Here is a 26765-nt window from a genome sequence, read left to right on the forward strand (position 1 = left end):
TGTCCACCAACGTTTACCATCCAACCTGACAGAACTGGAGAGGATCTGCAAGGAGGAATGGCAGAGGATACCCAAATCCAGATGTGAAAAACTTGTTGCATCTTTCCCAAAATGACTCATGGCTGTATTAGATCAAAAGGGTGCTTCTACTAAATACTGAGCAAAGGGTCTGAATACTTATGACCATGTGATATTTCAGTTTTTCTTTTTTAATAAATTTGCAAAAATTTCTACATTTCTGTTTTTTTTCTGTCAAGATGGGGTGCTGAGTGTATATTACTGAGAAATAAAATGAACTTTTTTGATTTTTGGAAAATGGCTGCAATGAATCAAAGAGTGAAAAATTTAAAGGGGTCTGAATACTTTCCGTACCCACTGTATATATATGTCATTTTGTTCATATTCTTCATTAGCTACATGATGTTTTTACTAAGTGAAACATTCAAGCAAAAGACTGCATGTGTTTTATGGCTGAACCATTCCATCAAATATTCTAGATGGATCTTTGTATACACATTCAGCCCCAAAATTCAGTCTAACAAATATGGTATATTTGGAAACATTGGGATCTCGTTAACATAATTAAACATAAGAACTGCAGGTTTGAACACAATATGAACAATACTTCTGATAACTTACATTGTAAATATGTTTCAGTTAACATCTAGAACAGGTTGTATTTCTCTGCCACATATGGAGACGACTTTGGAATTTGCAGGTCTTGTTGACTTGCAATGTTTTGAGGTATTTCTTTTTTTACCTGACATGTGGACTTGGGAGCACCAATGCCCTGAGCTGGGTCACAAATCATGCTTGTGTGTTTGTTCACAGCGGTGCTGACGCTCTACTTCCTCACCTACCTGCACTGGGACAAGAACCTCTCCACTGCTGTCTACCATGCCTTCAGCAGCCTCTGCTACTTCACACCCATAATGGGAGCTCTCATTGCTGATTCCTGGCTCGGAAAGTTCAAGTGAGTCCCTGTGTCCTTCATCCGCACTTGCATTATCGGGTCAGTTCACCCAAAATCAAAAAAAAAATCAGTGGTATGAAGGCATGCAGAGTTTTAGCTTCTTGTGCAAATGTTTTGACATATTTGTCTCAAGATATCTGAGGTGTGGTAGATAGGTGACGCAGACAGATGTGTAATTGTGAGAAATAAAGTAAACTTGTTGCAGTTGTGTCCATCAAGCATCTGTAGTGCATCTTTATCAGTGGCATGATTTCAGTTATACATCATCCATTATTTCAGCCCTGTACCCTGGGAGCTTTGTCTAAATTGTGTAACACCATCTATTAGTGGAGACGAATCACTCTGGACACACACACACACACACACACGTAGATCTTGTGTAATAATAAGATTGCAGCTCTGAATGTACGTACATGTAATCACAGTTTGCTCTCAACAGGACCATCATCTACCTGTCCATTGTGTATGTGATAGGCCATGTGGTCAAGTCAGTTGGAGCCATTCCCACTGTGGGAAACAGCGATGTCCACATGTAAGTTAAAGTGCAGTGCTGTCAGATAGAAGACAAAGATGAGTTTATCAGCTCTGTGTATTAAGGTGTGTATTAGATGTATTAGGTTCCCTAAGAATTAGACTGAAGTGCCAATAGCTTTTACTTTGAATCTCTCAACATATCAAAGATTTGGGCTGTGATTCAGAAGTCTTCAAAAAGGCCAGAGATAGGCAGTTTCATCGATTATTTTTATTATCGATTTGAAAGTCAATCAGACAGTAAGAGTTTCCACAGTCTGAGATGACATGCTCAAATCAAATCAATTAATAGACAAACAGTTTAAGTTAACACATGATGTACATATCATATCATCAGGAGTTCATTTGTTTGTGTGTTGCAGCGCTTTGTCCATGCTAGGCCTGATACTCATTGCCTTCGGCACAGGAGGAATCAAACCCTGCGTGGCAGCATTTGGAGGAGACCAGTTTGACGAGGAGAATGTAAGACATTTCCTCTTTAGTTTGAGGATATGAAAGTGGTGTAGCATGTACAGTTTTGAATTACACTGTGAGAAAAAAACGTGTGAAGTGAGTCAATAAAGCCTTGCATGTGCAGAAGAAGTAAAGGTAAAAAATGTTGCCAACTAAAGTATTACTCTCAATAAAACATCGTCCCTGCAATTCACCTGGATGCTGATCCATTTATGTGTTCATGGCATCTATAAAAGCTGCGTAACTGTTGTGCCACAGAAGTACACTACTCAAGGTTATGGGAATAATAGCAAACAGAGCTTTAAATGTTTAAACTTGGGAATTGCTGTGTATGTACTAGTTTTAATGATAAAATTAACCTTGAACAAATAATATGTTCTCCTCAGATGGTTTCCCTTTACTCTTAACCTGCATAATTCAAAATATTTATATAAACATTTAATTAAAAGACCCATTGTATCAGCGTTCATAATGCTAAAAAAGAATTATTTGTTTATGTAGACAAACTGTGCATCTTTTTTAGCTTTACAAAGCGTTTTAGCCTCATTTACCTCTTCCTATTGACCAAAAATAGACAAATGCAGCTTTAATTTATGTTATAAATAGGTTATATGAAATTCTACAGTGCTATAATTGTACGGTATCCACTATATTTTGAATTACACAGTAATCATAGTGAAAACTAATCTTAATCCTTAAAGATCCCATAATGAAATCTTTGCAATAATTGTAAAAAGTGTCTCCTGATTATTTCGTTCTTCACCTCCAGATTAGCGAGAGGCAGAAATTCTTCTCTATTTTCTACATGTCAATCAACGCTGGGAGCCTCTTGTCGACTGTGATTACACCCGTACTGAGAGGTGAGCATTCTTAATGTTCAGCACATGTTATGTACCCAGTGACGGCCACTGTGCTGATGCTTCGCCTTTCCCTGTGTGGAGGGTCAGGGTGCGACTGTTGACTTGGGGAAACTGTCATTAATGCTGGATATGCTCCTGCAGGGGATGTGCAGTGTTTTGGTGGTGACTGCTATGCTCTGGCCTTTGGGGTTCCTGCAGCTCTGATGGTTGTGGCTTTAGGTGAGTGTCAATCCACTTTTAACTAGGGATGCACTGAATGTTCGGCCAAAGCACATTTTGACTATTTAATTTATGCAATGGTAAACAAAATTGGCAAAATACATGGAAAAAATTGGAATGTACTAATCGGGGTTCGGACAATTTTTTCATTATATTCGGTTTCGGCTTTGGCCAAGAATTTTCATTGCAGTGCATCCCTACTTGTAACATCATTCAGTCAGATGTAATCGACACAGTGAAAGTGTGAGACGTCTCAACAACTATTGGACGGTCATGTCACCTTCATGATGAATCGTAACCACTTTAATGATCCTCTGACTTTTCCTTTAGCACCATCATCAGGTCAGCATTTGAACTTGTCCGATACTTTGGTTTATGACCAAACAGCTGGAAAACCAATGTCATTCCCATCAGCCTCAGCTGTACTACATGTTTAGTGCTAAATATCTAATGTTAGCATGCTAACATGCTAAACTAAAATTACATTACATTACATTTAGCTGACACTTTTCTCCAAAGCGACTTACAATTGCTATATATGTCAGAGGTCGCACGCCTCTGGAGCAACTAGGGGTTAAGTGTCTTACTCAGAGACACATTGGTGGATGGGCCACAGTGGGAATTAAACCTGTGTCTTTTCCATCACCACCCCCTAGATACTGAACATGGTATCATTATACCCGCTAAGCATCACCATCCACTAAGCTCACTAACACCACTGTCTGTAATACAGCCTCACAGAGCTGCTAGCATGACAGTAGAGTTTTAATTTGAAGATTTTTGGGAATGATGAATGAAATTAGGTTATAAAAGGGCTGTGATAATAAATGTCTGTTGGGATTGCTTGGTCAAACTATTTTAAACTAAGACAAGTCTTAAGTGTTCTTAAGTTTCCACTTATGTGTCAAAATATGTATTGATTATGATATAGCTGCAATAAGCCAATATCAGCTAATAATGTCGGTCTTGTTGATATATTGTATATTGTTGGATATACAGTGGAGTTTCCCATCAGTGTCCTGTTTCAAGGCAACTAAGCACTGGATATAGCTGCTGTGCTAGTAAGTGTGAATGCAAGCAAGCTGTATGGATATGAAACGCAAATCTGCTACTAAAAAGCAAAACATTTGTGCTTAGAAAAGCCACAAAACAAAACATAAATACACTTAATTTGTATGCCTCCAGAAAATAAATAAAAGCACATACAGCAGGCTACAACGTAATGCTGCAATTTTAATAATATAACTATCAATGTCCAAATGAACTGTCACATTTCAGATTCTAAGCTTAGTTCAGGCTGCAATTTGCAGAGAGCACGTTTGTAAGTCCAGCTTTTGACAGGCTGGGCTTCCTCTTGATCAAGGCCCCTACACATACGTCCTGACAGTCAGTTGTATTTGCCTCTGCCTCCCCGTCCCCACTGATCCATATGGGATTTATGCTTGGCTGACCGCACACTTTGAAAACAAACTGTGTTTTATCACTGGAAGGGCCGCAGACAGATCGCAATCAGGGTGAGAATGTGTTACCCTAAAGCATTTTGTAAGTGGACAAAACATCCTTAAAAGGTAAACTAGATTAGATTCTGCTGATTCTTCACATGTTCAGGGAAATATTAAGCTGATATTAGTATGTTGGTACTTGTTGGTGATACCAGGAAAGTAGAGGAGAATTGTTGCAACGGCTGAGCCATTTCCAACATAAACTGTTTTCTTCACTCCAGTCTAACACTTCATTTATCTTGAGCAGTTGTGTTCATTGCTGGCAGCGGATTGTACAAGAGGAATCCTTCCCAGGGAAACATCCTATTGGAAGTCTGCAATTGCATCGGGGTGAGTCATTTCCCAGTCCAATTGAGTCGTATTACATTATTTATTAAAGTGCAAACATTAATTCCGTTTTATGTCAAGAATCATTTTGTCTTATAATAAAGTTATACATTTTGCACATTGCTTCCGCTTCTGTTTCTGTCTGAGCTGTCCACTTTTCCATTTTAATTCACGTTATTAACTTTTGGTTTGCAGTTTGCCATCAAAAACCGCTGGAATAGATCGAAGTATGACCCTCAGAGGAAGCACTGGTTGGACTGGGCAGAGGAGAACTATTCGGTAACAAAAGGACTCTTACTGTTAACTCTTCTATGCGACAATTTGTATTTGTTGGATAGTTTTTTCTATGGATGCCACTTGAAACAATTTAAAGAGCGTTTGTGGTTTCAGTGCATCAATAATCTTTCCAGTCTTTGTGTTTGTGTGTTAACAGAAGCGTCTGATCCAGGAGATTAAGATGGTGCTGAGGGTTTTGGTGCTCTACATCCCACTGCCAATGTTCTGGGCTCTGTTTGATCAGCAGGTACTTCACTGCAAAAGACTTATAGAGTGTCGCAACAAAAGCTGTCCCAACTCTGTATTTCGTGCACCATGTAGGCCTACTACTGTTAGTTGGGACTGAAATATCTCAACAACTATTGGGATGCGAAAATGGATTGCCATGAAATTTGTTCCAAACATTAATGTCCTCCTTAAGATAAATTACAATCACTTTAATGATTAACTAATACTTTCACTATATTCCTGTAAAACTAATGCCATTCCCGTCAAACTCAGCAGGTTACCGTCACGTGACCCCCAGTAAAATGGCGAATTGTCATTTTTACACTTCATATTTTGTGCAGATAAAACAACATTTTAATTAGTGAGTAATTTTTTCACTGCTGAGCAAGGCTTCCTGTGTCCTATTTCCAGTCTGTATGCTAAGTTAAGGTAGCCAGCTGTGGGCTAACTCCGTCTGGTCTGTCTGATTGAAAACTAATCAGCGTAGTTGCCAAAATGTTGAACTATTGCTTTAGAACAGAAGTACACTTTGCACATCTATTTCATGAGACAAGTGCGCCGGAGAGGGAACGAGTGGATCAAAAGTTGCAAATTAACTCCCACATGTTGTCTAACTTGCAATTATACATTTATTTGTGACGTTTCAGTGCTAGATGATCAGGCAAAAGGCTTGTGACAATGAGAAGCCATCTTAAAGTAGGTAGTGACAGTAAGTCTGCAACCAATCACATTTCCCACGTGCAATAGGAAAGTATAAATACCATAGATAAAAAGAAATGGACGTAACCTTCGGGTCTGAAAAGTGAAGCCAATGTGAAAGTGACCGAAACCTGCATTATTTCTTATGACAACTCCACTGCTTGCAAAAAGAAGTCGTCTTTAATACAGCACGGTTTCATATTTTGTAAATTACGGTCCCATTTGAGTAAAATAGACAATTAAGCTGGGGTATGCTTGGCTACCTTGTGAGTTACAAGTTGCTAACACAGTGACCTGTAAAGCGTAGCAATGCGTATCCCTTCCCAGCTTCATCCTCGTGTCCAAATATGATATCACGGTTGCTACGTCAACTTCTTTTATACAGTCTATGATAAATACCAAACATCACTTTACTAGATGACAGTATGCTATATCATAATGTGGAGCTAGAAAAATGATACACTCTCCATGGTAACAATAACTTAACCCCAACATCCTCAAAAAGATATACTCACTAACATTTGTAGATGAACCATGCATTGACATGGCACGTTTAAAATAAGCATCAATAAATAAAGAGAAGCCTTCAAAATAACTGCAAGGCACCAAATATTTTTCAATGGGCAAACACATTAATATACATAATGTTAAGTAACAATAATCCAATCAAGACTGCAGGGTTCTATTTATTTTTTATGTGGAGTGTGATTGGTTGCAGACTTACAGCTGTCCCTAATTGAGATGGAATCTCATTATCATTATCATTTATTTTGTTATTTTTGGATGTAGCGTGGAGCTGGGACACAGCTGAAGTAGTCTGTAATTTCTTATGAATTTTAATTTCACTAGCTAATTAAAGCAGCAGCTTCATTTTACTGAGGTAAAAGAATAAAGAAGCCATTGTTGAGTTTTTAGTGTTTAAATCAATATCATGTGCAATTCTTGTAAATTGTACATATATGACCAGCTCAAGGTCTTGTGTCATATCTCACTAATAAAATCCCATAATGATCTGTTATCTTCTCCCCTAAAAAACAAACAAACAAATAAACCCAAGTCTTCCTTGGAAATCACATCACAATTTCCAGAAAACAAAAAACAAACAATAGGAATCAGCTGTGATTAAAGGGTGACTTTGCTAAGCTAACAATTGTCAACTACATGCGTTTTTCTTTATTGCAGGGTTCCCGTTGGACACTTCAAGCAACAAGGATGAACATGGCTTTTGTAAGAGTTCCTTTACATGAACTTACAATGGCATCAAAATTTTAAAAAGCTGATAACATCTTTTATGGCACTTTGATATCAGTGGGTGGGTTTTGATATTCATCTGAATGAGCAAACTGTCTTGTAATTCCAGTAAATTACATAGTTATGGCCTCGATAAATCATGCAATCCCCAGGTTTAAGGGAATTATATTGGGCAATGCAATGTCTGCAGATCGTGTTAGATTTATGAAGTTAAAGTTTAAATGGCTAGCCTGTTTTATCCTGCCATCTTGTTTTATTACAGGGAGATTCCTTCGTTATTAAGCCTGACCAAATGCAGGTATGTGCAGGTCCCCCCACTCTCAGCGAAATAAACAAAAATGCACAACAAGTTGTGATGTGAGAAAATACAAGAAGTGGTGAATAAGCAACACTGCAATGCGGTAAAGTGGACTGGCATTTCCTCTCTTGTCTCATTATCTTCTATTTCTACGTACCTTAATGTGCATTATCACTTATACCATGACCACATACCAAAGGAAAAACAAGGTGACAACCTCTCATCAAAATGTTCTCCAATTAGCAATCGCAACTATGCATGGCAGGTCTGTCAAGCTTTGCCAAAATCATGTGCACCAGGCATGGTGTGCATTTAAAAAAAAACTCATTTATCTAATGCCTACAGACGTGTACATTGTTATATACTTTTACGTGAAAACACACGCAAATGAAAACCTCAAGTAAAGCACGACTGATGTTTGTTTGACTCATAAAAACACTTCTGCTGCTCTTAAACACTGCCATTTTGGCATCACTTTATTGTTGATATTGAATCATAATCTCTGTCTCTTTATTCATGTGTAAACCTTTATGATTTTATGAGTTTTAGTGAGCCTTTTATTGAGTGTTTTTCCCTCCCTGTTGTCTAGATGTTGAACGCTCTGCTGATTCTTCTCTTTGTGCCCATCTTTGACCTCATCATATATCCGCTTGTTAGCCTTTGCAGAATCAACGTCACGTAAGTAGAAAGAAGCTTTTGTTTTGGATAGTCCCATCTTTATTGCAGACATGAGCATAAAAACGCCTCTTAAACTGGGAAAATTAGCCTTGTGACCTCACATTTATATTCCACAGATGCGCCGCAGGAGAATAAACTGTTCACAAATGAAGAAAAGCATGTGTTCACATACATAAACATACTGTATATTTACAACTATAAATCTGATGAGTGAGTGTTTAATGTATGTGGAGCACTCAGCAGTTCCCTTTACAATCTGGGGAGAGGTCATAGCATGTTGCAAAACAAAAGGTTTGCTTTGTATAAGAAATTATCACATTTCAGTTCTTATTATTTAGGAAAGTGGAACTAAAACTACTTCCAGAAGTACAGATGTGATTTCACAAACAAGAATATCACAGAGCTTTTTCATAATACTGATTTATTTTCTTAGAGAATAGCTCAGATTGTAAAACACACCTTTGCAACAGATGGAACAAGTGACGAGGCAGTCTCTTATCAGGCACGAGATCAGCGAGGACACTGATGTGGAAGTCATTTTTCTGATTCATGAAGTGATAAAACTTGACTTTCAGCATAGTAAACACAAACTGGGCTTACAGTAATGACAGGTGTATAAAAGTATTCACTGTCTCTTTGCCTTCAGACCTCTAAGGAAAATGGCCACAGGGATGATTTTTGCAGCGCTGGCCTTTGGAGCGGCCACACTGGTGGAGGTGAATGTTGTGGTATGTATGAGCAGCAATCATGGATCTTGTCTCTTGCCACAGAAATAAAGAGACATTCAACGAAACTCTTATTCTCTTACACACATAGGATTACTTTCATGCATGCATAGCCAGGCAGAAACCATGAAAATACCTGCACATGTAGACTGTTCCCGTGCATCCTGGAAAACATTTAACAAATTCTTAAATCTTAGATTCTAGTTCCTGGAGGACAACAACTACAACCAAAATGCACTGAGCTGTCCTTGCAGTTGGGTTGTAATATAAACTGAGCACCCAAATTTATTTTAGTAAGATGTCCTCATACTGTAGCAGATGGCAGCTGAAACTTGAGCTGTCGCGTGAGCAGCTTGCAGTTATGTTTTAAAGCTTGTGTGCAGAATGGAGACTTTGTGGTATAGCTATATGGTAGTAATAATAATAACAATAATAATAAACCTTATTTATGTTTAGAATCCTCTTTATTAGGGCGGAATGATTTTTGAAAAAAGGTCTAATTGCAATTATTTTGACTGATATTGCAATTGCAATATGATTTGTGGTATTAGAGGGAATGATTTTCAATTTCATTGAAAGAAATTTTTAAATGATTATAGTGTGAGTTTTGCAAGGCTCTGTACCAAACAAAGATGTTTTCTTAAGTCTGTAGAAGATAATGTGTTCTGGGGCAGGACAATATTTAATTTAAAAAGGTATTTTGACACACATTTTGCCATATTGCGCCTCCTGCAATTTGAAAACTGATTATTGTTCAGCCCCAATCTTGATCCAACTTGTCTTGTCAAAAAATATATACAGTATGTTCTTCTGGGCAATACATGCGCAGCTTTGTCCATTGTTACTTTTTGGTAACATGTTACTGCTGTTACCATCTTCTGCTATGAATAATATGCAATCCCCATAATACCCATGTGTTGTCCACAGTGTATGGGAATGACAACTAAAGCTATGCTTTAACTTTTTGTATTTTCATCTCATTGTAGTGCTCTGAGCATATACTCAAAAAAGTGAGAGCTCCATGAACCGTACAAAATAGCATATAAGTCTTTATAATATTATATTAATTTATTATAAAGACTCTTCTCTGATATTTATCAGTCTGGTGCTGTAATTCCGTTCTCTGTCTGCTAGAAAACGGTGGTGGATCCTGCGCCTGAGGGGACGTGTCTCCTGCAGGTCTTTAACCTGGCAGAAGGTAATGTCAGTCTGAAGATCCACGGCAGCAACCCCTTCACAGAGCCAATCCAATACCTTCAGGTAACCAGACTGGAAATGGGGAAAATTACTTTTTACAATATCCAGTGTGGATGTAAAATAAATGAAATATCTAATGTAAAACACAAAAGCTTGAGGCAATGGACATATACTGTAGGCTCATAATGAATGTGCTCTTTGTGTTTATTTTTGGCAAAGCCCTTTGGATATTTCAAACTCGTTTTGTCTGCTTTATTGGTTTGTATTTGCATTTTAATGAACCCACTAAGCTACACTTGTGTTTACTAACCCCACTATCTGAGCCTACAGCTGTTCTGCAGGAACATTTTAGAGATTAGGTTTTTTTTCTCTTCAGTGGCTAATTTCACAACTTCATTCCAGGAAATACGTAAAATGAATGTTTATGGTTCAGTTTTCTAAACTAATAATACTGATAAATGCATCTTGAATACGTTCTGCTTTTACGTTGAGTTCAGAGCTCAAACAGACACTAGAATTTCTACTGTTTTTAATTCTCTCATGTAGTCAGAGATGTTTTTTCAGATCAAGAACCTGAACATTAACCCTCTGGATTCTCTGTCTCAGGACCCTCCTAAATATGAAATGCTTCCGCTGGAGACGTCTGACAAGGGAATTAAGATTGAGGTCACCCTCAATGGAAAAACCTCAGAGTGTAATCACACGTTTGACCAACAGAAGGCCTACAGTCTCATCTTATTCTCCGAAACTACTGGAATCCAGTGTAAACTTGTGAGTGAAAAGAACATCCTTTGGTATTATTATTATTATTATTAATTAAGAACTTAAAACTCTAATATTCAGCTAATCGGATACATTATATAATCTGTTTCACAAGGTTTTATAAATATTACGTTAGCTTCTAATAAACATAGATTTTAGCTTCTCTAAGAGATCTCCTGCACTTTATGTCAACCAGACTGTCATTTATCATAGTATTTCTCCATTTAACACACATAATATTTAATAAATATATACAATACAAAATGTAATAAGAATATTTATCTACTGTTTATTTTTTTACCTTATACCTTCAAATAATACGTTAACACTGCCTTTAAAGTCTTGAGCAGAGAAACATGACTTTTTCAGATCTGCTAAAATAAACTCAAGTAAAAAATAAATAAAGACTGCTAGTGGAAGTGACACTCACTCTACCCTGACGTGAATCCTCAGTTGGACCCTTCTCCAACTTTGTGAGTGTGGTTTGATCAGATTTGATTGAGCTCCTTTTTTACATTCAGGTGGATGACCATATAAAGAAAAATGAAGGTGGAAATCCTCTTCTGAGGTAAATTATCTTTAACCTTAGAGGTTACGACTCATCTTCTATACTTACAAAAATATTTTAAGCTAATTCATCCGTTAAGTTTGCTCATGAGTTCTTCAAATTTTTATTTGACAGGTTCCTAAACACACAGCCAGAGGAATTAAACCTAACTGTTGGAGATGTGACTTTCCACGTTTCCTCTGATTACAGCATGTCTCCTAACAAGACTGTGGATCGAGGAGAGTGAGTTGGGTTTTCTAAAGCAGTATAAACCGCTGAAATCCTGAAGCCACTTCCTGTCTGGCCACTGTTTAACTAGGTTCTATAACAAATGCAGTCTCTCATTGAGGATTTTCAAAGGTAAAACCAAATAACAACTAGAACTGCAAGCACCCTGCAAGCGTGCTGCGGGGCCCGTGCGAGTCGGAGCCGACACGGGTGCCCCGCCGTGGCTTTGGGGGCCCGTGGCGAATAGATGACCACATTTTGAAATTAAACGAACTTGCGGTTATGGAGATCTAAAATGAATGTATGTCTATGGGAGTGTTATTTGATATGTGATCAATAACGCAACCTACAGGCCGATTGATGCCAAATTTCACACAGCGCCTTGGGACAGCGTCGCAGAAAAGGTCACCGAGTTTCGTGTAGATCGGACATTGCAAACCTAAGAGATGACATCACATCCTGTTTTAGCGTTTTCGCAAACATTTTGTAATTGGGACATTTTTTCGCATATCAAATTTTCCTCTACAAACTTTTATCGGCTTGGTCCAGAGATGGTCCGTGCCAAGTTTGGTGTCCATCGGATTTGCTGCTTCTGAGGAGTTAATTAAAATAGGTTTTTCAGTTATCGCGATTTAGCTAAATGAAAATGTCATCGCACAAAGGCGTGTCCTATACCAAATGAATTGCCAGTATCCCCCAAATACGTAGACAAGGTTTACGAATGTGCGATGTAGAGGTGCGTAGTTATGAGGCAAAATGTGCCTTGGTTCAAAATCCCATTGAAATGAATGGGATTTTCCCACAGTATTTTTGCTTTGATTATAGCGCCACCTTGTGGTCGATAGTCCATTCCAAACATAAGATGTGACATCACTTCCTGTTTTTAGTGTTTTTAGCAAACATTTATTAGCTTATAATTGCGACATTTTTTGTCGGATCAAAATTTCCTCTACAAGCTTTTATCAGCTTGGTCCAGAGATTATCCGTGCCAAATTTGGCGTCGATCAGACTTGCTTTCGCGGGTTCCCAGCATAGACTGTATATAAAAAGGTTCCCAGCCTTGGCTTGGACCCCAAATTATGGGTCACTCGTAGACATAAACCCACAGACATGATTTAGGTTTTTTGGCCCACAACATTACTGTTTTGGTTCACTCTCACCACTCTCATAGCGTCGTTTCCAGCAGCCGTCTTTTGCTAAAAAAAAAAAACTCACTGTATGCTAACTGTCCAGAAGCAAACAGCAGACAGCTGGTGAACATAGTTGACCATTTAGCAGCTAAAGAGCCAGATATTTTTCTCAATGATGGACACCAAAACTAAGCTAAAAGGAGAGTGAACTGGACTGACATTCATCAGGTGGACATCATCACATCTCCAGATTAATGTGTAAATAGACAACCGTTTGCTAACAAGTTTTCCATATAAACATAAAAGGTTATACGTCCTCAAATGGCCAGAAAAATCAGTTCTAGTAATTTGCATTATTACAAATGTCAATGTGATTTTGAATGAGGTTTTCTTTGGAAACAGATAACAGATGTTCTGGTTTCCCTTTGTTTCTCTATAGTGTTGGGAAATTATTTTCTTTCCTTATTTTAATTTTAACCAGATCAATACTCCTACTGTCAATCGCCTAAAGGTGGTCATGCAGACTTTTATTTCCAGAACAATGGACGTCCAAAATAACTCTTCTTGCTTCACAACTCTAGTGACTTTAAGTAAAATTCCAATTTGACTAAGAAATAAATTGCTTTTATGTACGTGATATAAGATAAGATAAGAAAACCTTTATTTGTCCCACAGTGGGGAAATTGCGTTTTGCAACAGCAAAGACAAGAGCAGAGATAGATAAGTGAATATAATAATATAACGGTTTAATTCAATGTAGACTCGTACATAGTTTGTAAAATCATTCATTCATGTAGCTGATGCTTTTATCCAAAGCAACTTAGAATTGCTATACCTGTCAGAGGTCACATGCCTCTGGAGCAACTAGGGGTTAAGTGTCTTGCTCAGGGATACATTGGTTGAAGTGTCACAGTGGGGAATTGAACCCGACTCTCTCACACCAAAGCCATATGTCTTATCCATTGCCCCATTGCCACAATTCATTGTGTCCATTGGTCTCTCATTCATCTCATTCTTCATGTACCTCCTGCCTTTGGGTAGATACCGAGATGTCAGCTGCAGCTCACAGTCAGAGAAGTGCTCTAATCTTGACCTGGGCCTGCTGGACTTTGGAGCTTCCTACACTTTCATACTCGTGGAGGTGAAGGATGCTTGCCATACAAGTTTATATACAGATCTCACCAGTTATACAACATAAAAGAACCCCCTCTGTGTGTTTTGTCAGGAATCAGGTAAAATTGTGCCCCACAAGATGGAGGACGTAAAAGCCAACAACGTGCACATTGCCTGGCAGATCCCCCAGTACGTCTTCCTAACTGTAGGAGAGGTCATGTTCTCCATCACAGGCCTGGAGTTCTCCTACTCACAGGTTGGTCACGACACACACTAAGTATCAATTAGGTAATTACTCTGTATTCTTTAATACTTCACCTTTGTTTTTAGTATCACCACATGTAGGTCTAAAGGAAAACGTTTGCAGCTTCCTTCTTCAAGGATGACAGCAGTTACTGTCAGCTTGGATTCATGAGGATTATTAGTGTAAACCGACATGATGGATTTCTTGATCCAGGAAACACAAATTCACCACATGAAAGGCAGTCTTCTTAGTAATGCGAAAAAATAAGAAGAAAGAAGTTTGAAGATTTTAGCAGCAGTGTTTGGAACATGTTGAGCATACAGTTGGCAATGAAAAAGAGCATTATGCTGCTGGAGTAGATTGAAAAGCTTCCATTGGCATTTTGATACTTTCTTCTCACCTTCTCACTTGGTTGACATATGAATCCCCTATTACTGCCATAAATCTAAGCTGACTGCAGTTGCAAGATGTCTTTTAAGAGCCACCATTCAAACCTATAAGGATTAAGTGATTGATAGTGAAAACATAGGCTTTTGGAGAGGCTGTCCTTGAAAGATCCGATAAACTCGGTAGTTAAAACGGCTACTTCATGGAAAACAATACATCTTCGGTAGTGACTTTAGGCTCCATAAGTGGGTGTCCAACCAATAAAATGATGACAAAATGTTTTAACAATCCTGCCTTTTTACTTGTTCTCTTAAATTAAATGTATGTTTAAACTTTCTCTCCATAACTTTTTAGCCCACTGGTTTACCCTTAAGATTGTCTGATGTCCAGCTCCCAACATTTTCTAGGATTAGGCAGTAATGATCCCAGTACATGCAACTTTTAAATATGTATATGAGCCCAGTGACTCTTTTCTTCAATACGTGTGGACATCTCTCTTCCCGTCAGGCTCCAGTCACCATGAAGTCAGTCCTGCAGGCCGGCTGGCTGCTCACTGTCGCATTTGGGAATGTGATAGTGCTTATTGTGGCAGAGGGTGCAGGACTGGAACAGGTACGATGTCATGGGACATTGTGGGAGACATTGAAATTTCTTTAACAATATAAGTCAGGAGGATATACATACCAAAACCATAGTTGACCACCTTTTCTATGGAATAGTTTTAAGGCTGAAATATATCTTAATGTCATAAGCACATACAGTATCTCACAAGTACACCCCTCACATTTTAAAAAAATGTGATTATATCTTTTCATGTGACAACACTGAAGAAATGACACTTTGCTACAATATAAAGTAGTGAGTGTACAGCTTGTATAACAATGTAAATTTGCTGTCCCCTCAAAATAACACACCACACAGCAATCAATGTCTATACCGCTGACAACAAATGTGAAAGTGAAGTGAAAATGTCCAAATTGGGTCTAATTAGCCATTTTTCCTCCCTGGTGTCATGTGACTCATTAGTGTTACAAGGTCTCAGGTGTGAATGGGGAGCAGGTGTGTTAAATGTGGTGTTATCGCTCTCACACATACTGGTAACTGGAAGTTCAACATGGCACCTCATGGCAAAGAACTCTCTGAGGATCTGAAACAAAGAATTGTTGCTCTACATAAAGATGGCCTAGGCTATAAGAAGATTTCCAAGACCCTGAAACTGAGCTGCAGCACGGTTGCCAAGACGTATGAGCATTGCTGCAGAGGGGTGGGGGGGTCAGCCTGTCAATGCTCAGACTATACGCCGCACACTGCATCAAATTGGTCTGCATGGCTGTTGTCCCAGAAGGAAACCTCTACTAAAGATGATGTACAAGAAAGCCTGCACACAGTTTGCTAAGGACATGGATTACTGGAACCATGTGCTGTGGTCTGATGAGACCAAGATAAACTTATTTGGTTCAGATGGTGTCAAGCTTGTGTGGCGGAAACCAGGTGAGGAGTACAAATCGACTGACTGGGCCGCAGGGCAGTATTCCAACATGATAACGGCCCCAAACACACCTCCAAGACGACCGCTGCCTTGCTAAAGAAGCTGAGGGTAAAGGTGATGGACTGGCCAAGCATGTCTCCAGACCTTACCCTATTGAACATCTGTAGGGGCATCCTCAAACGTAAGGTGGAGGAGCGCAAGGTCTCTAACATCTACCAGCTCCATGATGTCGTCATGGAGGAGCGGAAGAGGACTACAGTGGCAACCTGTGAAGCCCAAGAGGGTTAACACAGTGCTGGAAAATAATGGTGACCCAAAAAAAATATTGACACTTTGGGCCCAATTTGGACATTTTCACTTAGGGGTGTACTCACTTTTGTTGCCAGCGGTTTAGACATTAATTGCTGTGTGATGTGTTATTTTGAGGGGACAGCAAATTTACACTGTTAAATAAGCTGTACACTCACTACTTTACATTGTAGCAAACTGTCTTTTCTTCAGTTACCATAGACTGTATATAAAAAGGTTGTTAAATGAAAAGAGATAATCAAATATTTACACAAATGTGAGGGGTGAACTCACATTTGTGAGATACTGTATGTGTAACAGTAAGCTCTTTTAAAGGGTCGCTTCCCCTAAGTATTTTCTCACTTCTCTCTTGTGGTATCCTGCAATGAAGATAGATTTGTTATTTGCCTTGGTTATCTTTTTCTGCTGTTACCTCAAAAAAGGTGAACTTCATTGTGGGCCTTCACAGCATTGAAAGACTGCATTTATAAAAGTAATAATGTGTTTTTCCAGATCGTGCACTGTGCATTCTGGTTACTCTGTAAATAGCGCCAGTAGTTATATAATTTCCTACATGTCATTCTTCAGTGCTGTGAGCACCACAAATGAAATTCCAATCTCCTCCATCGTAGTTTTTTGTTTTTTTCCTCGATGATGCTGTTCTAACTTTTTCTCTGTATCGCTTATAATCACTTTATCAAGTTTAAATTTGGCCTATAAAACACCTTTTTATTACTGTCTCACACAAAACACATCCAACTAACTTTCTAATCCTTTTATCATAAAATGTTACAAGAATTTTATTTTGCTTCTCAAGAGTGCAGCAAACCTCGACAAGGAACTAAATGCTTCTCTATTCAGTACAGTTAATACACTAACTGGCATTTTCTTGTCCTAGTGGATTGAGTTCCTGCTGTTTGCCTGCCTGCTGTTGGGCGTCTGCGTCATCTTTTCCATCATGGCCTACTTCTACACGTACGTTGACCCTGATCAGCTGGACAAGATTTACCCGGAGGATGCACAGAAGGAGGAAGATTACGACCATGGCGACAAGAAGAAAAAAACTGATGACATACAACTGAACCAAACGGGAAAGAGCACCAATTTGTAACTGCACCACTTTACACCATCAAAATATTAACAGTCTAAATAATCAGGATACTCTATTTCCTCATGACTCAGATTAGGATCAGAGTCTTGAGGATTTTCTGGACTAAGGGCTAGAAAAGTACATGGCCTTGAACTGTAAAATGTTTTCTATTCTAAAACAGAAAAGAAAATCTTAATTACAAACCAGGTAATGTTCTAATGTTAGTAATACTGGTAGTATTACTAACATTAGTAGTATTTCCACATATTTACTTAACTAAATCAAATATATAATGAAACATTAAATATTGTAAATTGCTAATATGTTAGCATCACTTACTTTACCACTACGACAATTGAACTGTGTGGTTGAGCATGATTTTAGACAGTAAAAGATCATACTTGTGAACTTATTTCAACGTGTATATAATGGAATAACATATCATATTAACAACAATGAACGAGACAGACATTTTGTTTTTTCTTAGCAAATTGTTTATTTAGCTTCTTGAAAATCAACCTGTTTGATAGAGCATGTTTTTAACAAATGAGTTGACCCTTACTACACAAGGCCTCTGAAATCATGTTGAAAAAATATGCCCAATTTTTCTCATGTCTGGAGTGACTTTTTTTGTTACTAACTTCTAATAAGGAGGCTAACCAAAAAGGCATACTATTTAAAGACAGATTTTAGCACAACATACCTAAAGTGCTGTTCATTACAACAGAGTGACTCAAAATGTACTCTACCAAACCGTTCGAGCAGAACATTAAAAGGGTTATGGTACTTTTGTGATAATGAAGCAGTGTGAAGTGATCAATGGATCTTCTGGTTAGAAGTACAGGATTTGTTTGTCACATCATTCAATATAGTGTTTGAAATGTTTCTTAACACCCCAGTCAATTCAACATTTTTAACCTGACTGAATACATGATAGTGTTTAAAAGATGCTGAATACTGTGATATACCACACCACGATCAACACTCTTATTATAAATGAATGTCGACCATTATATGCTGTATATATTTGTTGCATAAATATTACATATTAAGTCCATATCAATGTAATATTTTCTATGATGCTACATAATAACCGTAACCTGTACTGGTTTTGACAGAACACATTGAAGAAATTGTTTACATTGTTTGCCTTTACCAATGATATTAAAGGACCATGGTTATTGGTGGTTTTGTATCTTATAGGTCATTCATTTAAAATTCAGTAGAGAACAGTACAATTAACCCATTTTTAAAGCATTGCAAATGTTTAAGTTTAATACAACACAATGAAACATTTGTAGCCTTTATTTTTTGTGAGCTGCCTTTTTATTGATCGGTATAAAAACTCAGCTTGATGAGATTTAGGAGCAGACGTTGATATTTCTGTGTAGGAAACCAAATGAATTTTCTTTTCCTGAAGTTTTCTTATTGTCCATCTTCTGGGTTTGATTTTCCACAAAAAGCAAAGCTGATCAATGCCACATCATCAAGGAAATCCTACTTGCATTACCACACAACAATCAAGAAATAGTCAGATCTGTAGTTTATGTGCTAAAACATGCAAAACCAACAGTGTGGTCCTTTAACTTCATAAAATACTTTAATTTATTTTGTAGTCAGGGAATGTGTAAATGCTGCTCCCTATAAACTGTAAACAGTTGTTTTTGTGCCATTTATTTTTGAGCTGTCAATTTTGAAGAAGATTAAAATGTGCATTGCTATCAATTTTAATAAGAAAATAATTTTGTACTAAAATGTTGAAATTGTAAAATCATTTTAAAACAATGAATATCTACGTTCACTCTCTAGAATGCAATTTAGTAAAAAAAAAAATGTTAGTAGACAGTTTACATTTATTATTCTTATACATGTGCAACCTTCCTTTCTCCCGCAGCTGTGAGACCTGCGGTGGCAGACTGTATTCAAACAGACCCATGTCATTGAGTGCTCCTTAACAGCTTCAATCAATCATTAAACCATTACGATCAGCCTTCTGGTTGTTCTGTGGCAATTTTCATTAGTAAATGACAGGCAAACATTACGCAGAAAACAAATGTTCACATTGCAGGAATATTACCTTGAATTATGTGGCTTATTAGCATACTAAATTGATTTAGGTGGTCATTTTGCTTACTCTGGAAGAACCAAACAGGATTAGTATGTGCAGGACAACAAAAACAAGGAAATGTTAAAGCCACTTAATGGCGTCACTCATCACATTATGATTAGTTGTGGTTGTGACTTCCCACATCCGGGGTTAATCTCAGGAGGACCTTGAAAGATGAGAGGAGAAAGAAAAGCAGGGTTAACGTCTTTTGTTGATCTTCATCTTTCCTCCCTCACTTTTTACTGACACCAAAGGATTACCAGTAGCTTGGAGGACGGATTTCTGCAGCCAAAGATCTCCTGCCTTTTTTTCATAGCTGTAAACTCCAGTGAGACACCCTGAGTTGAAAAGCTAAGACAACCATATCCTGATATTTTCAGATAAAGCGTTCTAAATCGCTCCTGAAGCTCGGACCATTACCAGCGCAATGAGGAGCTTTTCTTCCTCTTCAGGCTTGTATTATGTTGTTTACCGCTGGCAGATATTAAAGCTAGGATGGCATAGTGGTCCTCTCACCTCCTGTATGCCTTTCCAGTAAAAGCTTTGTGACGCGGTCGATGATATCAGGATGCACCAGGCAGTCTAACAGGTCATTAGTGGTTATTGTTGTGTGTACTGGTTCCTCATAATCCTCTGAAGACTTCTCTGACGCCACATCAGCATGGTCACATGGTCTATATTGAGTTAAACCAGGGCTACATTCACTTTTTCCATGGTTGACAGCAGATGCAAGCTTGGTTTTCGTTGCCGCGTCTGAGTTGGCGGTGCAGTCATCTGGAGTTTGGGCATTACAGTTCCTGGAAGATTTGACCTCCAGATCTTTAGTGGTCACCCCCCTCGTTTCTGGCGAGTACTCTTGCTGACAGCACACAGGGATGAGATGTGGTCCAAAGGGAACGCTGAAGAGCGCAGAATCCCTGACCAAATCGCTGTTTGTCCTGATTTGTCCTCTGGAGTCCCGCTTGACTGGTTGGGTGTCTCTTGGGTCCTGGGTCAGTTTGCTGTGGCAGAGGCCCTGCTGTCTTTGAGCAGAAGCTCTCACTGCCATGTTCACATACTGCATGTTGTCATTATGGGATGCTACTCCTTCCTGTAGAAACATGACACAAACAAAGTTTTTCAGAGAGCTCCCCAAACAATAGCTGCCAGCTCAAAAGCAGCCTCGTCACGTGTGTGGAAGGCTATTTTTATTCCTAAACACAATATATTCAATACAAATTTGTAGTTGTGGGGAGCAAGTCTAAAGAGGCTGCTGACTCAACAATGATGAAGGTGACGTTGACCGTGCAAGGCATTGTTTGATTTTGAGGTTTCAATCCAACTTTGGGCCTTTCATAAAAATGTTAAAGCCTCTTATCTTAGTTGGTAGCGTTAGGTTGCGTCATGTTTGTTTCCCCAAAAAGAAATTCAGGAAAACGCAGCACTCCAGTGGTAAAGAAAAGCAAAAGAATAATCTCATAACTAATACTTTAATGGGGAGTAGTAGTTTCAAAACAAGACACTGCAGACAATACTTTAAAGTGCTAATACAATGAAGTGAATGGGGTAAAAGAAACACATAGACTGAACCAGTTTTTTTTCTTACAAACAAAAACCTACTACACACAGGACTCTGTACTTAGCTTTTTATTAATGTCCGTTTATATGCTCAAATGCCGAGATAATATACACTGAACAGGCCCTACAGTGAGGGACTGGCATTATTCTTCTAAATTTCAAGCTGAAGCATCCCAGCAGCTTTAATCTCACCACAACATCTGTGTTTCTGTACTGCTGCTCATACTGTGACTACACAGTAAATTACCTCCTGTAGGTGGTATAAATATACCTTATCAGTGGTAGAAGCAGCCTGGCTTTGCCAACTGATACACAGAGAAAGAAGAATGTGTGGGAGGTACAGTGGTTAGTCATCATATCATCATTAGCATAGGCAGACCAGAGTCTCATCAGGCTTCTGGAGATCCGGATAAGTTCCAAGCACAAAATTCAGTTATACGTTACACCTAAAAAATTGCACAATGGAGGATTTCTTGTACCCGACCAAAATAACAAAAGTTCACAACTTTACTTTAAATTCACAACAAATTAAACGAGGCAATTAAGGAGCTTACTGAGACAGAGGTTCTGACTTTGCAAGTGTTTAGCGGGATTACACCCAGATGGCACATTCTATGGGGTGTCCAGAATTTTTAAAAATACTTAAGATGATTATATTATTATTATGATGAAGAAGAAAACATTACAATCATATCATCAAGATACGATTAAACTGAAAATCTCAGGCCTAATTTAGGCCACTACCAGATGAAAGGATTGAAATGAGTAACGAGTTTTCTGATTTTACCATACAGTCCTCCTTGTATAGTGAGAAGTAGTTAGTGTTAAAAAGAAACAACACTGTAAATATATATATTTTTTGTGGCTGCACCAATACAAGCAAGAGGTAGTAATCAGAGAGCTATTGATTTTTAGGGCGTAATTAATATCACAGTATTAATTTGCTACCTCGGTGGGGTTGAGCCAGTCATCAGTGTTGTCATCACTTGGTGCGCTTTTAAGCGCACTGACAACAGCCTTGGTCACAGCTTCACTGACTCTTGCCACGTCATCCACTTCCTGTGTAGGAAAGAAAGCCAAGCAAAATAAGAACGAGTACTGCATATCAAGATAATTACAGGTATGCTGGAGGCACAGATTGTTGTGTCTGTGACCTTGAAGGGAAAACTGGGGAGGGACCTGCTCTTTGAATACACATTTGTCTGGCAGTGGAGAACTTTTCATGCGGCACACACATCTCGTTGTGCGCTCACACTCATCATAATGACAGGGAATCTTTTACTGCCAGACCTGTTCATTACTCAAAGCTGAGAGGGGCCTTCATCTGGGAGCACTAAACGCTGAGCAGGAACTCTTCAGGGCAAATTTGTTTTTCAAACTTTCTCTGAAACTCATGGAACATCGTCATTACTTCAGGTTCTGAGCCAAATAGTTCAGGGTGAGGGCGAGACATAATCGGGTCGCTTACCAACTCGATCCAGGAGTTGACGCTGACAGTGATGGGATCCACTGACTCCACATAGTGCCACCAGTGTCTGGGGACATAAAGCACCTGAGCAGAAAAGATTAAAAGACCTCAGAAGCTTAAATGGATAAACATTTTCCTGACATCACCCACTCCCTTCCTTTTTGTCGTTAAGCCTTTGTGATTAATGTTCCACTAGATGGCAGAATAACCCTTTCCCCCACAGACTCTCAGTGGCTCACCCATTCATAAAGTGACTATTTTAAAATGGACTAGCCTTATTGATCACCTGCCTTCTCAGCAGTCCTGATTCACCTGTGGTCTGACAAGACAAGATCAACGATTTGTTCTTTGATTTGATTTGCAGAGGTAGAGCCATCCTGTAGGAGATTACTATAGATATGAAAACTATCCATTCTGTGTCAACAGCTATATTTCCAGATTTATGGTAAAAAATAATCCAAGCACAAAGGTTCACTTTCAGCAGTATGTAAATGCCAGGCCAAAGGCAGCCACGACTGGAACAGTTAATTGATTTGGAGATTGCGGACAGCCCTAGAAGAATAAAGGAGGCCACTGACATCTAACTCCAAAGGCCAGCATTGAACCAAGACGGGTCACAAACGGTTTCCCATATTTAACCACTTGTTACTGTGTGACTAAAAGACCAGATTAAAGTAACGCGATAACACCTGAACCAATTCCATTTACTAAACAAAGACTGCTGTTGAAAGCTTCATGTGCTTTTTTTCTACCATGCTCAGTTCCCAAAGCTCAAAGTCATTTCAAGGATCCACACGGACAAGCCAGGTCTTATTTACACCAAAACTACCTTGATGGAACTGTGGTAATAAGATGGTCATACTGGAGAAACAGAAGATAGGGTTTTTCAAGCCTTTTGGTTTATCATCTGTATAACCATCAGCATTTAATATGAGGTAAAATAAGCAGAAATGATCTGCTGATGAATCAACAGTGACCTTGACCTGGACATTTCTTCAACAGCCTTCAGAGTTACTTGACAGCTGGGTTTTGTGCTGCTGATAGGAGAGCATTTAGTGCGCTACAGGAGCTCAGGCACAAGCAGATGGTGAAAAGAGACAGATGGCTAATTGCTTTGTCACCATTTTGACTCTTGAAGAATAAAACAATGCAGCCGGAATCTGAAACGAGGCAAAGCAGGACAAATAAATCCAGGAAGACTTTTGCAGGATTGAAAACTACATCAAAAGAGGACATGTCTGAAATTTACATCTTCTGAATGCACAACACCTCAATCATAACTATACTCACTCTGAACTCACCTGCTTCTAAAGCAGAGCAGGTCATTGGAACATTTGATCTACTGGCCTAGACTTGACCCTGTTTTTTTTCCTCTCCTGATAAGACATCAAGAGCAGTGACGCCGATGACTTTGATATAGCTTAATCTTCCACTTCAGAATAAATGCTTCAGTCTGCTGAAGACAATACACTGTAACTGAGAAGGTCACACAAGTCATGAATGTCGCCTTTCTTCACACATCTGTGGAGGACACCACGACTAATAAATCTCAGTGTTGAGTCTTCTTTTACATGTTCAGAGCTTAAGGATCAATAAACCAAGATTTAATGGAACAACTTCTTCTGTGTCAGTTCATCACATAAATGTAGAGTTATAATCAATCACCTATGGTGGTTTTTCAATGTCTAAAAAACACAACAGAGTTAAAAGAAAGAAAAAAAATGGTTTTGATGTGCTTAGTTTAATGTAAAATGTTTTGCCTTACTGTACAGTCAGCTCACTATTTGGTATGATACATGATACACAGCTCACAGTTCAATACAGCTACAAAATCTTCTACAAATCTGACAATTGCTTAGGCTTTTATAATAGTCTTCTTTAACGACAGCAACTAAAAATATTTTCATTATTGATTAATTTGCTGGTTATTTTGGAAATTAATTGTTTAGTCCCATGTTTCCCAAATTTAGGGTCGGAACCCAAAATGGGTCGCAGGCCCATTTTTACTGGCTTGCTAATTAACACTGTTACAAAATGTAAATATGTGAATGAATGATCTTTTTTGCTACACTATACTTTTCTCTCTCTTTTCTTCCTAAACTGATCTTCTGTCCACAATCATACGGAATTTTTATGTCTGTAGTCTGTAATCCGTTACTGTCAATCCTATGATATTAGTGCCAGTTTATTAATGTTGGCTTCACCAAAGCAATTCAGAATGGAGAGGAGAAGCTTCGATGTGTAATATGTGGGGAAATGCTCAGTAATGAGGGTATTAAAAAAAATAAAAATAAAAAAATCAATAAATTGGACAGGTATCTCCAAACAAAACATTTGCTGTATCTGGGAAAGACATTTTTCTTTGCAAAGAAGAATCCTTCAAGATGTTTTGATTCAATATGGCACAACATACTTGTGTGAAGCTGGCTTTCCCACTTTAGCATACCTGAATAACCAATTCAGAAAGACTAAATGCTCAGCATGACCTTAGCGATTTCAAAAACCCAGAGTAAAGATCAACTGTTTCAAAACTTCACCCAGCCACATACTTCTCATTAAATTCAGGTCATGTCTAAAGACATGTTGGTGATATTGGAAGGGATGAGAAAATGATAGTAGAGAAAGGGGTGACACACAGAAAGAAGAACAGACGTTTTATATACATGGTTTGTTTAGCCTTTTATCCATACTTTGTAAATGTGCATGTATATTTGTAAATTTGGGTCCCAGGGACACACCAGATTTCTCTCTTGGGTCTTGAGCTGAAAAAGTTCAGGAACCAGTGGTTTAGTCTTTAAAATGTCAGAAAACAGTTTTGTCTGACCAACTCCTCCTAATACACTCACTGGTCATAAAATGAAATTAAAATTCTTGAGAGAAAATTATTTTATATTTCTGGCCAAGGACATGGTCATGTGTTTTCAAGAAAATCAGCATTTGTAGACTTTCTGGCAGCACAGTACAGTCTTAATTTAATTCCACCCTCTGGCATTCAATGAATGTAGACCAAACAATGGGCACATTTTAGGAGGACTGTTTCTGGGATACATTACATTTTTGTATTGTAAAACACTGTGTCGAGAATCCTGACCTGTCCTGGCTGCAGAGTGACCGTATGTGCCCTGGCTTCCTGAAATGCAGGGAACCTCCTCAAGTCTGGATTGAGAACATCTACCTGGCTGAAGACACTGGACTCCTCATAAGGGATCCTGGTTGGGTAGAGGTTAACAGTGTCCTCTGGAGGAAAGAGGTGCCAGCGCTTCCTAAGCACAGGAACATTACAGTTATATATGACTTCAGACTAAAAGAGAGGCAAAATATTTTTATTAGAAATTAATTCAGCTGCTTGGTCGGGCACAGTGGTGTCCGTTAATGATCTAGTTAGCCATACTTTCAGGCTTTCCATAACTGTAAACAAAACTTCACAAAAAATAAATTCAACTGATCAACCCAGAATGGACCCAAAATACAGCCTAGGAAGTAATTGTTCCAGTTTCAATAACATCAATTAAAACAAAAACTGCATGTTTTTTTTCCAAGGTATGACGTTTCAAAAGCAGTAATCTTTTACAAAGGGGATTCAAAATTCCAAATACTTTTTATTCTGCAAGATCATAAAAACTGATGGGGCCAATAGCAAATCCATCAATGTAAAATAATCCAGTTTTCTCTAACCTAACCTGAAACTCAAACTGCCTTCCCTGAATAATGTGGTTGTTGTTTAGAAACTCTGCCATTATTGTTTTCTGTTCATCTGACCCGCTATTGTCACAAATGTCATCATATCACTCAGCAGTGGATGAGCAGTGTCAAAGAACAGCTTGAGGTGAATTTCATTCCATTTGGGATCAATACCAAATAAAAACAGCCTGAGACCCAATTACAAGGACTGAGATAAAACTGCTGCTCTCGGGGAGAACAGGGGTGTCAGATAAGATACAAAAAGACCATTTCCCTTTTCTTTGTTCTCTCACATTGCCCCATATAGTGCCTCGCCCTCTGGCTCCATTTCCCTCCTGCTCTGGCGAGCTCTGCGACAAATTAACTGTCTTTCAGAGGGCAGAGGACAGATCACACTCTGTAAGGAGTTACAGTACCGTGCACCTTTTGTGTTGCGGAGGAGCTAGGTGTTTACCAG

General features: G+C 38.6%; 2 protein-coding genes across 5 annotated transcripts in view; one reads left to right on the forward strand and one right to left on the reverse strand.

Annotated features, from left to right (window-relative positions):
• slc15a2 (solute carrier family 15 member 2) overlaps positions 1-19483 on the forward strand; it is a 26783-nt gene extending 7300 nt beyond the window's left edge. For all 4 annotated transcript variants that reach the window (XM_046054992.1, XM_046054988.1, XM_046054990.1 and 1 more), the window contains exons 5-24: positions 832-973; positions 1413-1505; positions 1867-1966; positions 2727-2817; positions 2959-3036; positions 4786-4868; positions 5061-5144; positions 5299-5388; positions 7251-7295; positions 7582-7617; positions 8207-8295; positions 8942-9023; positions 10155-10280; positions 10824-10988; positions 11501-11547; positions 11662-11769; positions 13926-14025; positions 14110-14253; positions 15136-15240; positions 17304-19483. In XM_046054992.1, the coding sequence (XP_045910948.1) occupies positions 832-973; positions 1413-1505; positions 1867-1966; positions 2727-2817; positions 2959-3036; positions 4786-4868; positions 5061-5144; positions 5299-5388; positions 7251-7295; positions 7582-7617; positions 8207-8295; positions 8942-9023; positions 10155-10280; positions 10824-10988; positions 11501-11547; positions 11662-11769; positions 13926-14025; positions 14110-14253; positions 15136-15240; positions 17304-17516 (2021 nt within the window). In that variant the 3' untranslated portion in view covers positions 17517-19483. The remainder of the gene's footprint in view (positions 1-831; positions 974-1412; positions 1506-1866; positions 1967-2726; positions 2818-2958; positions 3037-4785; positions 4869-5060; positions 5145-5298; positions 5389-7250; positions 7296-7581; positions 7618-8206; positions 8296-8941; positions 9024-10154; positions 10281-10823; positions 10989-11500; positions 11548-11661; positions 11770-13925; positions 14026-14109; positions 14254-15135; positions 15241-17303) is intronic.
• Positions 17967-26765, reverse strand: part of hspbap1 (hspb associated protein 1) — a 16103-nt gene continuing 7304 nt past the window's right edge. The window contains exons 5-9 of the mRNA XM_046054993.1: positions 25719-25890; positions 22628-22711; positions 22108-22218; positions 20119-20692; positions 17967-19768 (exon numbers count right to left, since the gene is read on the reverse strand). Of these exons, the coding sequence (XP_045910949.1) occupies positions 19710-19768; positions 20119-20692; positions 22108-22218; positions 22628-22711; positions 25719-25890 (1000 nt within the window). The 3' untranslated portion in view covers positions 17967-19709. The remainder of the gene's footprint in view (positions 19769-20118; positions 20693-22107; positions 22219-22627; positions 22712-25718; positions 25891-26765) is intronic.

This window comes from Micropterus dolomieu, linkage group LG07, assembly GCF_021292245.1.
Source record: "Micropterus dolomieu isolate WLL.071019.BEF.003 ecotype Adirondacks linkage group LG07, ASM2129224v1, whole genome shotgun sequence".
In the NCBI taxonomy this organism is placed as follows: Eukaryota; Metazoa; Chordata; class Actinopteri; order Centrarchiformes; family Centrarchidae; genus Micropterus; species Micropterus dolomieu.